General features: G+C 53.7%; 1 protein-coding gene across 1 annotated transcript in view; it reads right to left on the reverse strand.

Moving 5' to 3' along the window:
• The window catches only part of SMG6 (SMG6 nonsense mediated mRNA decay factor), a 108,178-nt gene that overhangs the window by 70,007 nt on the left and 21,781 nt on the right, over positions 1–16,390 (reverse strand). The window contains 2 exon segments of the mRNA XM_030962928.1: positions 8,719–8,864; positions 12,432–12,493. Coding sequence (XP_030818788.1) covers positions 8,719–8,864; positions 12,432–12,493 — 208 coding nt within the window.

A 16,390-nucleotide genomic window follows, 5' to 3' on the forward strand; every position in this document is an offset into this window, starting at 1 on the left:
CCCGTGCAGATGGGCCCGGGAGCATCACTTCCTCTGCGCTGCTTGCCGAGCCACCCGCGCCCATGTGGCCGCCTTTGGCCGCTCTCCGCTGCGGCCCCGAGCGCGCTTGGGGCCCCCCGGGCGGGCGGGACGAGCTCGGCTCCCAGCACCAGGCACGAGGGTTGTCAGCCCTTGGCTCCTCGGGCTGAAGGGTTTATGCTGTTCCCAACCCGCCTTTGGCAGCCGGAGCCTCCTTCTCCATCCCCGTGCCATTAGCCGGGGAGCAGGCGCTGCTTTCGCAAGACGCCCCAGCTCCGCTGCCGGGGCTGGCAGAGAAGCACCAGGAGTTCACTGAGCCAGGGTCAGGGGGCCAGATGATCCCAGGAGGGATGGGAGAAGGGGGAATGGAGAAACTCTACAGCCAAACCCATCCCCGTGGGGTATATTCTTCCCATTCCACAGTGATGTGCTCCTGGCTGCTTCTCTGGGTGGGACTTGAGAGACCCAGGGGCAGACAAATCACTCGTGCTCTCTGTGTGTCACCTAACAGCCAGCCTTAAGGCCACCATGGCCATCATCAGCCACACAGACCAGCATTAAAAATGACCCTTCCATTAGAGATGGGCCATGTGCCTTCAGGGCTGTCACTCAGCCGGGGTTAAACTGTCCTGGTCAGAGAAGCTGGAGTGAGCATCACACAGCCAGAGTGACACCTGAAGGTCACACCTTCCTCCTGACTGTCACTTAGCACAGGCAGAGCCAGCTCTGTGCTGTCAAGAACCCACTGCAGGGCACACACAGCCTAATGTGGGAAAATAAAAGATCTCCACACCTAAACCTGCATGGGGTCACCTCCTCAGACATACACAAGAGCAGAAACACAGCCTTGGCTGTGCTGCCATTCTTGATCTCAACATTAAGGCAAGAAGAGATCCCAACAAGCTCCCCTAGCACTGGGCACAGCATTCCCAGAGGGACTGCAGCCTGTAAAAAGAGGAAGGCAGGATGGAGCTGGCAGGGGATGAGCCTGTGGGGCAGCCCCTGGGAAGGAACTACCCTCACTGAGCTGGCAGGCTGCACCCAAACCTGCACAGGGCACGGGGCGGGCAGCCCTCCCTGCCTACACCTGGAAGGTTATAAAACAGCCCCTCAAGCTCAATCAGGAGTTTTACAACTTCACAAAGCAGCATAATTAGCCTAATTATACAGTGTTCTCTCAGAGAATTAAACAGAAATACAGTAATTGACTTGGTGCTACTTAAAAGCATGAGGAAATCAAAGGTGCAAGGCACATTAAAGAATCAGAAATATCTCTTCAAAAGCAAAAGGACTTCCTGTCACGCTGCAAACATCTAAAGCTTCACCAAAGCTGCTGCACCTGGTGCACCTCACTCTGACTGCCTGGCACCCCTCTTTCTCCACCTCCAAAGCTGGGGAGATGCAGAGACCTGGGACCTGCCTGAGCACCTCCTTTCTTGTTCCACAGCAGGACAGACGGACACAGTGTGCCACTGCTCCATTTCCTGCCTTTCATTTTACACAGCAGTGCTGCTTCTTCATCCAAATAGTGGCTGGACTCAGTGTTTGCAGAGCTGGCCATGCCTTGGAACCACAGCAAAGCCTCTCCAACCTCACCTCACCTGTCACTGATTGTCCTGATTTGCTGCTTGGGCTGCTGAAGCTTGGCTCTAAAGCAGACTCAGGCTTTGTGTTTACAAATCATTTCCCCTCGATTTGTTGCCCTGAAATGAGATCCTGCTATCACCTCGTGGAACAGCTTCAAGGGCAGATGTAAGGATGTGCTTGTGTGACAGGCAGACCAGGCAGAAGCCCCCAGCAAGCTCATCTAACACCACTTGATGTGGACTTTGCTGCACTTGAGCTGGAGGGCAGGAGTGGAGAGTCTGACACACCAGCAAACTCTCAATTTTGCTGGAAACCTTTCCCTTCCCTGCCACAAAGCCCTGCTCAATCTTTTGCCTCCCAAGCCAAGGTCTAGATTTCAGAAACCTGAACTGCCAGTGGAAATTCCCTGCAGCGCGTTGATTATTGCATCTCCTGCTGGCACTTGTGGCAAGGGGAAAAAAAAGTCACATGGCTTTCTGGACACACGTTTCACTAAGGAGTCTTGCATCAGAGGGCAGAAGCCAGCAGCCAGGAAAATAACTCCAATTACGGTAAATAAATCCCCAAATATGTGACAATCTGCCTTTTAAACAGGAAACAGAGGGGAATAAGCAAAGGAAGACTTTGGTCTAAACATTGCTGCCACCAGCCTCAAGAGCCCGAGAGCAAGACTCTGAAGACACGTCTGGGCCAGAATTATTTCACCTGAACTTTACTGATGTGTCTCAAGTCCGAGACAGCTTCCTTCCCTGAAGGGAAAGGCGTTGACAGTTCCCAGCAACTGTGCCAACCTCCAACACTCCCAGTGGCTCAGGGGAGAAACCCTGGAGGGTCAGCTGCCATCTCTGGACACATATGTGTCCCTTAGGAGGCTCAGCACAGGAAGTTGTGCGGCTCCTGAGATGAGCACTGCAGGTAGCACTCCCTGCACCACTTCAGCACTTCCTCCTACTCACACATGTCAGGGTATGGGTTGTGTCTGGACACAGGGAGTAGCAGATATCACTAAATAACACTAAATTCAGTGTAAAAGCCCTTTGCAAAGGCAGTGGCATCAAAGAGCCAGCTCGCTCAGGAGCCTCAGTGCAAGGCAGGCAGCAAGGGGGAGGATGGACACCAGAATTATCCAGCCCTCCTCTGAGTTTCCTCTTCTAAATACCACTCAAATGCAAAGCAAATACAAGCAGCAATGTGAAAGGAGGGGAAGGATAAATTAAACATCCAGTTCCTCCAAACTTAAGGCCTTGGGAAGTGTTATGTCTTAACACCACCTCACTAAAGACAGCACTGCCCAGTCTCAGAGGGAAAGTCACACAGCAACTCCAGGTGCAGCTGGAGATCTCAGTGCACACACCTCAGTCCACAACTGCTGTACATCAACCAAAGCCCCAGCACCCAGAGAAAGCCAGATGTCAAACTGCTCCACTCCAGCCTCCCTGCATCAAGTGGGCTTTGCACTGTGAACTGAGCCCCCCAGGCAGGTGGAGGGACCTCAGGCTCTGCTCTCACCGGAGCACAGGGCTGCAGATGCTCAGCGTCCCCCCGGCACAGCCCTGCAATGTGACATCTTCATCACCCTCCTGGCTGTTTAGCCCAAAGGTGTCACAGCTCACAGCTGAAGTGTGTATTTACCACACAAAGAGGGGAATTCAGAGAAAAGGACTCAGTTCTGCTCCCCAGGTAGGGAAACATCAAGTTGCTTCTGCTGCTATCTATAGCCAAAGGTTCATTAAGCTTTCTTTTGTGCCTAATTTTAAAACTCCACCAAACCAAGGCAGTTACCCACTGCTTTATTTTTAAACTTGGGCAAATGCACTGGACTCTCTTGCAGTTGATTGCCCCCACCTTTTGTCAGCTCCAACATGCAAGATGTGGTTAGAGCAGCACGAGAAGAGGTGGAGATGAGGCTGCCGCAGGTGATCAGAAGGTGCTTCCTCTGAGCCTCTCTGATGCTGCAGCCAGCTCTTTGAGCAGAGCTGGGTCCGAGCGGCACAAACGAGCTCGTGGCAATGGTCAGAGCTGAGGCAGACACCACCAGCCTCTGCATCATCTCTAGGGATATTTTAAGGGTTTAGGCTACAAGCCTGAGCAGGTGTGGTCAGCAAAGCGAGACCTGCCATGTCCGGCACACGGCTGTGAGGAGGGTGGAATGGCAGCAGAGCTGGCTGCTGATAACCACAGCACAGCCTCATCTCAGGGCTCTGACCTCCCCAATGAAAACAGAAAGTCCAGGACCTGCTTAAGAGCTGCAGGGGATTTGCACTGACCTACAGATCTTCCCTTTTGTGTATCAAGATTTGGGCAAGATCCGTATCTCAAGCTGGTGTCAGTGTTCAAGGAGCAAGCAGGGCCACGTGCCTTAGCAAACCTTGCACAGGCTGCAGTCACAGCTGTGTGGCAGCAGCCCTCTCTGAGCCAGGCAGAGTCTCTCCAACCCCTGCAGCACCAACCTGCTCAGGCCCAGGTCTCAGGACACCAGTGAGGCAAAAGCCACAGACAGCGCTCGGAAGCTGCTGCTGTGAAACCTCCCTTTCTGCACGAGCCTTCAGGGTGTCCCAGCTGACACCACCTTGCACAGAGAACCCAACCCTGTCCCACTCAAGAAGACAGACTCAGGGTGTGCAGAGCAAAGCTCAGCCTGCCCCTGCCACATTGAGCCCTCCTCAAACCCAGATGAGCACAGTCCCTCTGCCAGGGCACAGCTAGTAGGTTTTCCTCCTTGGCAGAGCAAATGCCCTGTGCACGGCTCACCCTGCCCAAACTGTCACTTTCCACTTTCCCAATCCTCAGCTAAAGCAACACACTTTGGCCAGACCCTCCTTGTTCCTCTGTGCCCTGACTCTGCTCGGCCCTGGGGGATGCAACTTCATTCCCTACATGTGCTGAGGATGCACATATGGCAGCCCCCTCCCCTCTCCACTTCCACCTAAGCCCGACCTCCTAACAACCTCCACACTGCACAACTCGACCGGCCCAGAGTGCCAGAAGGCATCCAGGTGCTGCAGCCTGATGCTTCACACCCACAGCCAGACAAATTTGCTGGGATTTCCGGGAAGTGTCTCTAGGGTGCCCCGTGCTGCTGCACCCCCACCCTGGTGTGTGCTTGTTTGGAATGCGGGGCCGTCGGGGGGGTTTGGGGGGAGAGGGGAAGTTATTCTGGTGGTGGCCTATGAATAACATCCAGTGATTTATAGGAAGTATAATCCAATAATACAGTAAAATAAAACAGTGTGTCTGAGATGGGTTTGATTCCAGGAATTATAAAACAAATTATTAAAGAGAGAGAGAGAGAAAAAAGCCTCAGAGAGGCCAGATTGGAGTAAATTGGGCACAGATGGGCTGGGAGGGGGTTCCTCTCTCTCTCCACTCACCGAGATGCCCCTGCCGCAAGCACGGCTTCAATTAGTCTTTTCAGAAACCAGAGTTTTATTTCTCCAAATTACAGAATTAAAAAAAAATTAAAATTCTTGGAGTGTTTGTGGTCGGGATAAAGGGATCCAAACTTCTCTGTGAGTTGGTTGTGCAGATGGCTACCAAACTGTTAAAACGGGCCACCCCACTAGGGCCCTGCCCCAGGCAGAGCCCAGGATGGCCCAAAACACTGGCTGGTCACCAATGTCCCATCCTGGGAAGCACCAGCAACTGCAAGTCTCTGCCATGTAGAGTGACCACCTCTCTCTGCCTCCTTCCCCTAGGTGGGCGCTCCTTGTCCCATGGGTTTGAGGTCTGCAAGAAGCTTTTTCACACCTGAAGTGCTCCTGACAGGAGGCAGTCGGGTCAGTGGGACCCTCACTGGCTGCATGCCTCCCTGGACAAAGCAGGAACACACTGTTTGATGCTGAACAGCAGGGGATGCACTTCATGTGGGAATTCTTTGGCTTCCTCTGTCAGAGAAAACAACAGATCCAATTCATCTCCCAGGATCTTCCCAGTGCTGCCCGGCTGCACAGGCAGCTGAGACCAGCTCCAGCGTGCCTGGTGCTGTCCCTGGGGACAAGCACAGCTCAGCTGCACTGGGCACAGGCCACAGGGCCCTGTCTGTGCTCACCTGAGCCCTGGCACCCACTGCAGGGTTCAGGTAACCACAGCAGTGAGCTGCGTGGGAGGAGGATGTGAAATGCCACGTGCTGCTCACAGCTGGCTGGTTTTGAAACCAGTTTAAACACAGCACAAAAAAAGTCACCCTGTCAGAAGAGCACACGGTGACCTTGCGGTTGGTGTTGGTTGGTTTATGAAAAAGTGGCAGTGGCTGGGAGAAGAGACACAGAAGACATGTCACAAATCCCATAGGGGACACGTGCCAGGGCAGGGGCACTCCTGAGTGTCAGGGCCAACCCACAGCACAGCAAAAGAATAGGAGTAAAAAAGCAAAGAGCAGCAGATACGAACTATCATGCATGAGCCCCACCCTCCTGTGCTGCCCATTGCCTTACTGAAGGTCTGGGACAGACCAAGCATAATCCAAAAATGGGAGAAACCGAGGCTGAGATGGGGCAGGATTGTGTTTGGTGCAAACCTGAGGAAGAGGGAGGACAGGTGCTTAACACAGCATTTAATTTTAAGTTCCCTTTTTCTTAATACCTGACTCTTTACTTAAAAGTTCTTATTTAGGGGTTAAGAATTTCACAGAATTCCCCACATTGTGACTGTTATGCCAGTGACATCTCACTGTGACCTCCAGCACCACTGGATCTCGGCACCAGGGATTTGTTACACACCAGACATGGAGCAACAAGCACATTTGCAAGTTTCTCAGGAGTAGCTGGGGCTCCAGAGACCTGGAAATACACAGCCTGGAAGGGAGGGAGCAGCTATCCCTGAAGAGAACACCCCTGGACAGCAGGGGAGAGAGGCTCAGACCTCCCTCCCAGCCCCAAACCCACGGATCTCCTCCTGCTACTGCACACTGAGTGTCAGGCCCGTGAGATGGGAAGGACACAGACACGCTCTGCTCCCAGATTTGCAGGAGGATTTCAGTAGGAGGAGATCTCCAGAGGCTGTTTGGTCCAACTGCAAAGTTACATCCAAGCTCTGCGGAGTGGACACAGCCAAGCTCTGACTGCAGCCGGCTCCCCAGCAACGCTTCCTGGCAATTTGGGATGCAGGCAGGGTGGGACTGCTGCTCCCTGCGTCCTGCCAGCCTCCCACAGGCCCACAGGGGCGGCTCGGCCCCCGGGCTCCCTGCTGCCCCTGCTGCTGCAGCACAGGGAGGTGACTCATGTGCTGGGAAATGGAAACCCGACAGCACCTTCCCGACAGCGTTCCTGCCGCGCTCCCCCAGGCCTCTGCCCACAGCAGCCTGGGGAGCGAGCCAGCGCCCTCGCTCCACGCAGGGGACTCCGAAATCCTTCCAACATTCCTGCCTTCCTTCAAAACTCCAGACCCTTTGCTGTTCTGCTTTTGATTTCCATCTGCACCCAGCTCTTCCCAGGATGGCAGCGTCGGCAGCGAGCCCGACCTGTGCTGTGCCAGCACTCGGCGTACGAGCGCTCCGAGACCACCAGGGCGTTTGTGCTGACAGCAGGGTTTGCTTTGCCAACACCACTCTCAGCGATATTTCAGGGTCACCAGAGCAAAGAGCCCTCAGGGAAATCCCTGAAGGGCCCTTGGCATCAGATGGCAGCCGTGGTGCCATCCGACCTGCAGGCATTCCAGGAGCTGCCACCTGCTCCGCACGCAGCCTGCGGGCCCCGGCAGGAACAGGTTTGCTTTCTCCAGAGATCCAAAAGCTGGGAGCAGCTGGCAGCTACCCACACAGGAGGCAGAAAACTCTGAGAATACTTATTTTTCATGAGATAAAAAGCACTCCCTCCGTCACTCACACACATCCACAACTCGGCTGTGGAGGGACGAGCTCAGCCCAGCGGTTTGAGAGCTGGGATTGCTTCCAGCTCTGCCACAGGGGCTTGCCATCCATCCCAGACAAATCTCATCCTCTGCTTCCCACCCACCCCTGTCTGTGGCACAGACACCACTATTAATTCACCTACCAGGGGTATTATTAATATTATGAATACAATAATTACTGTCACGCAGAGGCATTTGCTTATAATCACGAAGTACTTTGCAGCTCAAAGATAAACACACCATCACTGGCTGGCATCTGGCAGGCAGGAGGGCATGGCTGCCTCACCAGTGGGACTGACAGCTCCCCCCAGGAGAGGAGGGTGCCTGCAAGGCAGCCATAGGAGCCACTTCTCAGCCCTCCAGCTGGTGCTGGTTTGCTCCAACAGCTGACCTTGGCCACTGACCACCAGCCTGAGCAGTGGCCAACTGGCTCACGAGGGAGGGATCTTCCAGCAGCAGCCCTCTGGGGCTCAGCCTCATCATCCACACGCTGGCCTTAGCTGAAATCCATCAGCTGGAGGCCTTCATATCTGGGATCTAAATCCCAAGGCATCAGGATGTGAAATGCTGTTTCCTCCCACCCAGGGAGAGCAGCCCCATCCCTGCTCCCAAACTCACAGCTCAGGCAGAGCTGGGTACCTGCTGCTGAGCGTGTGTTGGAGGGGACACAGGGAAAAGTACAATCCCTGGAAGCATCATTTTAAACTCAGTGAAGAGGTTCTGGTTTGGTGGCACCTCTGTTGCCCAGCACATTAAACTTGTCAATGGTAGAGACCATCCAGGCTGCTGGGTGGATGGAGGAAGTGAGAGGAGGAGACTAATTAACACTAGATCTGTGCTGTTCTCTGAATTACCACGGGGCACAGGCTCCAACCTGGTGTTTCAGAGAGTGGCATCACATCCCCACCTACCTGCATGGACACAGGCAGCCACAGCCAACAGCTGAGGCCTCTGAGACTGCCCCAGCGCTCCTGGTGCCAGCACAGACACTGAGCAGGGCCCAGCTCCAACGCTGGGAAGGCAGAGCCATAAAGCAGCATTTTCCTTGTGTGCTGATGACTCAGGCTCCAGGGGGATGCGATGCCTCCTCACTCCTCAGACACCTCAGCCAGCTCCAAAGGCCCAGCCAAGGTCCCTTTGTGTTGACACCCACAGGCATCCAACCACCACTCCCACCTCCCCATCTGGTGTGTCCCCCGCCCTTCTCCACGTGGGGAATGTTTCATCCAGTTTCCATCCAGTTTCCCCTCCAGCAGCACGTGGTACCTTTGGGCTGGGAGTTGTACACTGCAAACATGTTGATGGCCACGAGCTGCAGCATGCGGGTGCTTCCGATGGGAGGAGGGCTGTGCTGCAGCAGCACCTGGAACTCCCTCAGGACCTCCTCGGCCACGGCAGGGAAAGTCTCCATCCTGCAGACAGAGAGAGAGGCTGTGGAGAGCAGGCTGTGGAGGTGGGCATGGCTCAGCCCGTGTCACATCTCGTGGGGAAGGGGGAATCCCTGGGGTGCTGTCTCCCAGCCAGGAGCTGTGGGGAATGAAGGTGCAGGCTGCTTCCTTCGAGAGGGCAGTGAGGGATTGCTCTGTGATCGACAGGCAGCATTCTTTTGGCAGGAAAACACGGCCTTTATGAGTCATTTCTGACCAACCATTTTTTTCTACTGACTTCTACCAATCTGGGAGAGGTGCCAAGGGGCCAGCAGCTCACTTGGACCAGGAGCAGCCCATGGGACTCCCAAGGCTGCAGCAAAATGCACACACTGGTGCCACATTGCGGATGTGGCAATTCCAGTGCATTGAACGCCAGCCAGAGCGTGCTTCCTCCAGAACTCCTCGCTGCAACATGGCACCGAGCCCTGTCTCCCCCAGGCTACACACTCTCCAGCACTGTGATTGAGCCCCTAAACTTCATCACTTCGAGCCCCACAGGACAGGGACTCTCAGACTGGCGGAGCTGCTGACAGTGTCAAAGCTGGAGCGGGTCCCCACAGCCGCTGTCGCGCGTCAGGACACGGCAGCCCGCGGCTGCGGGGCCACGCCTGGGGATGGGGTGAGCTTTCAACACCCCTCACAAGCGCCCACGGAAATCTGACACCTTTATCCTGCTCTTCATCGCTGAGGAAATTAGCTGAGGTCACTTATCAAAGCTGTTGGATCCTCAGCAACCTCCCAGAAATTTTTACAAAGAGCACGGTCAAACCCCAAAGATGACTGAGGTGTGGTTGCCCACAACAGTCCTCACCTGGTATCACATGAAGACAATTTTACAACCAAGAAGCTGCCCAAAACCTTGGGAACTACTGAGGGGGGAGGTCCTCCTGTCCCACTGGCTCTTTTGCAGAGTTTGCTGTATTGATTGTTGTTCCTACACTAGAAAAAGCCACAACCTAACCCAGCAGACTGAATATCTTCCAAAAAGTGCCCACACCAGTTATAAGTTACATTACCAAGTGCCCACATGGGAGTGAGGGAGCCAAAACCCACAGAGGATGAGGCATCTGAAGCTGGGGCAGGCAACCTCAGGGGCCTCCACAGCAATTTCCTCTATCTTCCCCCCAGGAGATTTAGATCTTGTGATATCACCACCGGCTGGATTAATGAGCCACTTCTGGTAACCCACATGGGCAATTCTGCTGGGCTTCCCCAACAGACTTCAGGACAGTGACAGTTTTATTTTTAAAGATAGAAATGGCTTTCTTTTTAGTCATATTTCATGGGTGCTTTTCATCACTTGGGTCTGCCTACCAGCAGGGTACCCTCTCCCTGGGCATTGTTTGCTGGAGCAGTTCAAAGTCTCTGTTACCTTCCCAAAAACATGGGCTGGAACAGTCTCCTTGTACTTTGTAGCTGTGCAGAATGGAGCAGCTCTGACAGTACAAATGCACTGCTTTCCCTGCAAAAGGCAACTTCCCTGTATTTGGGGCACAGCCAGAGAATTAGAGCAAACTGATTGCTTCTAAAGACTTCCTAATTTTGAGAAATCTCAGACCACATCCAGTGTATTCAGCAACATCCTCCTAGGGCAGACAGCACTCTGGGGATGGAGGAGCTCTTTGCAGGATGGGTTGTTACTGAGGAGATGAAGATTATTGCCAAGGAATAACAACAAGAAGGAGTGAGGGCTTCCTTAGCTCCACCACCTGTGCTTTGATACCACAGCACATCTGGAACAGCATGCAGTAACCCCACTGAGCTCAGAACCAGCAGGTCAGGAGCCGAGCGGAAGCTTTTAATAAATTGCTTACCTGTGGTTTTAGGAGCAAGAGTCCAATTAGGACAACATCATCTTTTCCATATTTTTTCCAGATAAATCACCAGAGATCCTGCCCAAAAAGGACTTGGCTATTCCTCACCTTTTACCTATTTTAAGCACGGAAGCTGTTTAGCAGGGCTGGACGATTTTCTCTTCCTGTGTCATGGTATTACTTTCTAGTTCCCTTCTAAGTACTTCAGGGCATATTGTACCATTAAACATACTTGGGTTTTCTAAATGACTGTCCTGGGAAGCAACTGCCTGAAACGCTGCATCTTAATTTCACAAAAGCCTGAAGAGCCAAATGTGCAACTGATCTCTGCTACATCCCCATTAATCCCCTGCTGGCACCCGTTCAAGCGGAGCTCGACTGCGAGCGCGGCCCCACAGCGCCGGGGACCAGCAGCTCCCCGGATGCTCTGCCCTCCAGCACAGACCCTGCACTTCCCAAACCTTCCCTGGGCTCTGGCAGCTCTCCTCCTTTTTTCCTGCAGGCAGGACACCCAGCTGTGCCTCCTCGCTGCAGGCCAGCCTGGTGGCACATGAGGGGATAATCAGCGCCTTGAGAATCAGGGAGAGATCAGCAGTGACCCTCAGACTCTTGGATCTCCAGCAAATCAGCAGCCTCTGCTTCCCTGGTTTTTGTGAAGGGTCCAAAGTGCCCCTCCTGTGTGGTCACCCCTGTAAGCACTGGAGACAGCAAGTGCTGAGGTGCTGCTGTGTGGCAGGATCTGAGCTGTTCCCAGCAAGGACAAGTTGTCACTTTGCACCCACACAGCCTGGAAAAGGTTGCACCCTCCCAGCCCTGTGACCTGCAGCCAGCAGTTCCAGAGGAGAATGAAGGAGCCAAGAGAGCTCAGGAGACTCTGCTCGCTTCCGAGCTCCTGGCAGGCTCGAGCAGAGACCACCACTGCCAGAGACCCACATGGGGTCTCTCCTCAGCAGCTGCTCCCACACAGTGAGGGCCAGACTGGACCTGGAGCAGAGGCAGCTCCATGGGAAGCCCATCAGCTGCGAGGCTGAGCTCTGCCCTTGGGGTCACAAGGGTGTCCCCTGGGCTGGGATCTCAGCCCAGGCTGGGATCAGGCTTGCTTTGCTTCAAGGGGAGCTGTTCAATTACTTGAAACCCATTTCTGACAGTCACTGCCAAGGGCACTCTGTTCAAACCAGTTCCCACAGCCAGGGCAGCTCTCAGCTATGGGGCTTTCACTGAAATGGCAGTGAGGAGATGAAGGGCAAGGCTTGTTTTGCCATGTTTGGATGGCAGCTTTCAGCCAGCACATGGATCTGCCTCCATGGCTTTGTGATCCTCATAGGCAACAGCCACGGAGACCCCCCAGGAGCCACCTTTGAACTGGGTGAGGGCAATGGAAGAGAGGGGGTTAAACCCAGAAATTCAAGTGGAGGGGGCACAGTTAGGTGATGGGAGAGAGAAAACAGCCTCTAATCCCTCCTGTGTGTTTGAACCATCTGAGCTCAGCTTCTGCCAGAGGGTCCTGGGGCATGAGCAGGAATGGGCTTTGAGGTGGGGGAAAGGAAAAGCCCAAGCCCAAGCTCCAGCCAGTGTGGGTTGGAGGGCGGGTAAGGAGAATAAGAACCAGGAGGCCAGGCCTGCAAGAATTCACACCCTGTGCCCTCAGCTCCAAACACAGCTTAGTTGCTAACAATATTAAATTCCAAAAAGACTTGTAATGTAGGAAAATAAAATAAACATCCTGCACACTTACCCAATCCTGGTAAACAGCTTCCCATGGGCATGGAGAAAACTGAGGATGAACCTTTTGTTCAGCTGCATGGGAAAAAAAAAAAGAAAAAAAAAAGAGAGAGAGGAGAAAACAATTAAACTCTCTCCTATTTCCTGTGAATTAAGAATGTCCCCAGTGACAGAAGAACCTGGCCTGGATGCTGGGGGTGGCACTGGAGATGGGAACCAAATGGACATGCCCAAACTCTTACAAACATCATGCACAGAGGCAGAGGCAAGTGCCAAACAGCTGGAGCTGGAAGCAGAGCCGGGAGAGGCGGTGGAGACACAGCACCCTCTGCCGGGTCCTGTGATCCTGCACAGGGCTGCTGCACCCCGGGAGCCCCAAACCCACACCCTGGGCAGCCCAAACCTGCACCCCAGCAACCCACAGCTGATACCTGCACCCCAGGCACTGATAGGCAAAGCTCTCCTCCCCCCTGTCTCATCAATTCAAAATTTAGCACAGCCTAAGTGGTTCTGGAAAAGGAGTCTCCAAAGGCAGCGTTCCCACTGATGGAAAAACACAACCCCACAAGCACCAGCAGCAGCCTGTTCCGTGCTCCTGACTGTGTCAGAGGCAGAGCAGCAGCTGGACAAGGCAGAGAGGGAGCAGGATGTCCTCCCGAGCACTTTTCTGCAGAGCAGCCAGCACAGAGAGCTTAGCAACAGCTCTCACACTTGTTCGTGCCCTGCCAGGAGCAGCTTCCAGAAGCCAGGGAGGATTGGGGTGATACTGCATCCCCTCATTTATCTGGTGCTAGACGCAGTGTTCAGAGCCAGCAGAGCTCTGAGACCCTGCCTTTTTAACAGCTACTGAGCTGCCCAGAGAAGCTGTGGATGCCCCATTCCTGCAAGTGTTCAAGGCCAGGTTGGATGGGGCTCTGAGCAATCTGCTCTAGTGCGAGCTGTCCCTGCCCATGGCAGGGGGGTTGGAACTAGATGGTCCTTAGGGTCCCTTCCTACCCAAACCATTCCATGATTCTGTGGACATGGAGCTGGATGTAGCACACAGTGTGAAGGCAGCTTCCTGCCCTGCTTTGGTCCCCTGACTCCAAAACCTGACTTGAATAATTACTTACTCTGCTGCAGGCCACCCCTGCTCGCCCAGCACAGCTCTGGGCTTTCCCAGTCCTTATCTGCAGGGCTCTGAGGATGGCTGTGGGTGGGTAAGCACTCCCTCAGCCTGGCCCTGGGGGTGGCTGTGTCACAGCAGGAGTGGACTGGCCTCCCTTTTACCTTCCCCAGAGCAGGAGGTTTTCCTCTCTCGCCTGTGCCTGCACAGCCTCAGCGTGCTGAGAAAAGCCAGGCCCCCAGTGCTGCGAGGGAGATGCTGACCAGGAGCGACCCAGAGCACCACCATGCTGCTCCAATCCACCCAGGGCTTTTACAGCTTCAACTCCCCCACTTCCACTCACAGGGGGAGGATAAGATCACCTGGCAGGGCTGTGGCAGTGGACACAGGGCAGGCACTGACCAGAGCCTCCCGAGCTCTCTGCCAGGCTCAGCTGCAGGGGACAGTCGTCACTGGCATCCTAGCTCTGGTGCCACCTCCCAGCCCCATTTGCTGAGCCCCTGGGCTCAAGCCATGACTGATGCCAGCTGCTCTGCACCTCCAGTGAGGTGTAATTAACCCGGCTGCGTTCCCGGAGGATCCATGCAGGAGAATGATGCCCTGCTGCAGAGCTGCTCCTGGGCCATGTGCGAGTTTAGACATAAAACCTGTCTCATAAAACAAGCCAGACCAATTAAACTGGCCCCTGCAGCAAGGGGTTCTTGCTTACTCACTATTTTACTGCTGCCCTAAAGAGCCCTTTCCACTAGAACTCAACTTGATTTGCCACCATTTTATTAACTCTGCAGATGGAACCCAGAAGAGACTGGGGAATACTGGGACAGCACAGCAAAGCCCTTATTCATTCTGGCAGTGAAGTCTGGATATAGCTGATTCTTCACCTTAGGACACTATGATAATTTTGAGAGCTTGAAGCCTTTAACAGGTCTTTTTTTTTTTTTTTTTTTTTTTGCAACAGCTTGTGGAGGCAAAAAAGCTGGTTTGTGACCAGCCCTGGCTGAAATCACAGACCCTGACACTGACCCATCTCTACTGAATAGCAACACTCATGGGCAGGCTGCAGGATGGGGAAAGAAGAAATTGAGCAGAAATTTTCCTCCAAGGCCCACATTCACCCACGGGTGCTCTGCAATCCCCACACTTTACTGGCAGCGGGGGAAAACCAGAATTCCCCACCTTGAATGGAAAGTGACACCCAGCAGGGACATGCCCAGAGTGTGTCCACAGACACCCAGCTCCAGGAGGGCTTGTCAGGACATTGCCTTCACCCCCATTTTCTCACAGCAAGTTTCACACTCAGCCTTTTCACTCACAGTCCCAAGGACTAACCAGTCACACTCCCCAGCATCCAGTAGAGAACTGGGACACAGATATGTGCTTACTTATAATTGTTTTCAGGAAATGTGATACCTGCCTCTAGGAATGAAGCATGTTTCATGCTTCTTGCCAGTTTAAATCACAACCCCAGCAAGCCCAGGCAGAACCCTGTGTGCCCCAGCACTGTGGCATCTCAAGCAGGCACCTCACACTTTTTTCACCACTTTTTCTCTCACAGCCTCGAGGTTTTGACGAGCTCATCACTCAACTTTGGACCTTTCATCTTCGGGTTCATGCAAAGGCCACGGGGCTGCTTTGACTGGGCTTTTCTCTGGATGACTGTTTCTCTACAGACTCACCTGTCCCTCAGCCTCTGGGAGCCCTCCCAGCTCCTCCCACCACACTCAGCTTCTCACGGGGAGAGGGAAAACAGCAACCTCCATGAGTGGCCTGGCACAGAGGAGGAAATTCTGTCACCTGCTGCTCTGCATTCACATGGTGGAGAGGAACACTTCCAAGAAGCATTGTCAGCATGCTCACTATCCTGACAGTGCTGCCATGAGACCCACAACAACTTCTTCTCACTGACTGTGCAGCCCAAAAGCAGCCCCCTCCAAAGATTTCCCAAAAATGGTCCTCATGCTGATATCAGGATGCCAGACCAGGACTCCCAGCACACTGACACTGCTGCCCTTTGTGTGCAACGCTGCTCCTTGGGTCAAGAAACCAAATTTGGATTGTCCCAGTTGCCCACTTGGGAAAAGCCCATCAAGCAAAGCTTATACAACAACAAAACTATGTCAGAAACTGGATTTTGGCCCTTGCAGCTGAAAAGCGGGCATCACCGATATGGAAGTTATGAGCATATAGTGAAGGCATTAGTTACAAAAACAAACCAGCTGTCAAGAAGAAGAAGGGGTCCCTGCACACAGTAGTGCCTGAAGCTGAAAACAGCTGTTTCAGCTGTCATGAGTCAGCATGTGCAGACAGACTAAATCCACCTGGGAAGAGGCAACCTCACCAGAGGAAGCAGCCCAGCGCTGCTTGGGGAGCACTCACACACCTCGCCGCCAACCCAACTGGATTTGTTGCCATGGAAGGAATCAACAGTGACTAACAACTTCTTGTGGAGCAGCTAAAAGAGCAGAGATAGCAACAGGGCTCAACAGCCAGCTCAAATCTCCTCGAGGCCACGGGGAGCGCGGCCTGACAGCAACACAGAACCGCTCGGGCAGCTTTGGGAAAGGTCTGCCTTGTCTCCAGCCAGCAGAGAAGAAAGCAACATTTCACCTCCAGATCCTGCACTGAAAATGGTGTCCCCCACCCAGCAGAGCAATGCTGGAAATGCCACTGCAGGGCACAGGAAATGGAGTGCCATGATCAGGGCTGGAACCCGTTTGTCTCCGGGCAAGGAGTGCACAGAGCTTTGGCACCTGAGCATCAGCCCCAGCTGGGAAGGAGGCACCAAATAAGGGAAAGATTTTGGAGAAGTGACTCCTGGGGAAAAAGCATTTCAAGTTAAAAATTGTTACTTCAGGTTTGGAAGTAAA

The sequence above is a fragment of the Camarhynchus parvulus genome, chromosome 19 (assembly GCF_901933205.1).
Source record: "Camarhynchus parvulus chromosome 19, STF_HiC, whole genome shotgun sequence".
Lineage (NCBI taxonomy): Eukaryota > Metazoa > Chordata > Aves > Passeriformes > Thraupidae > Camarhynchus > Camarhynchus parvulus.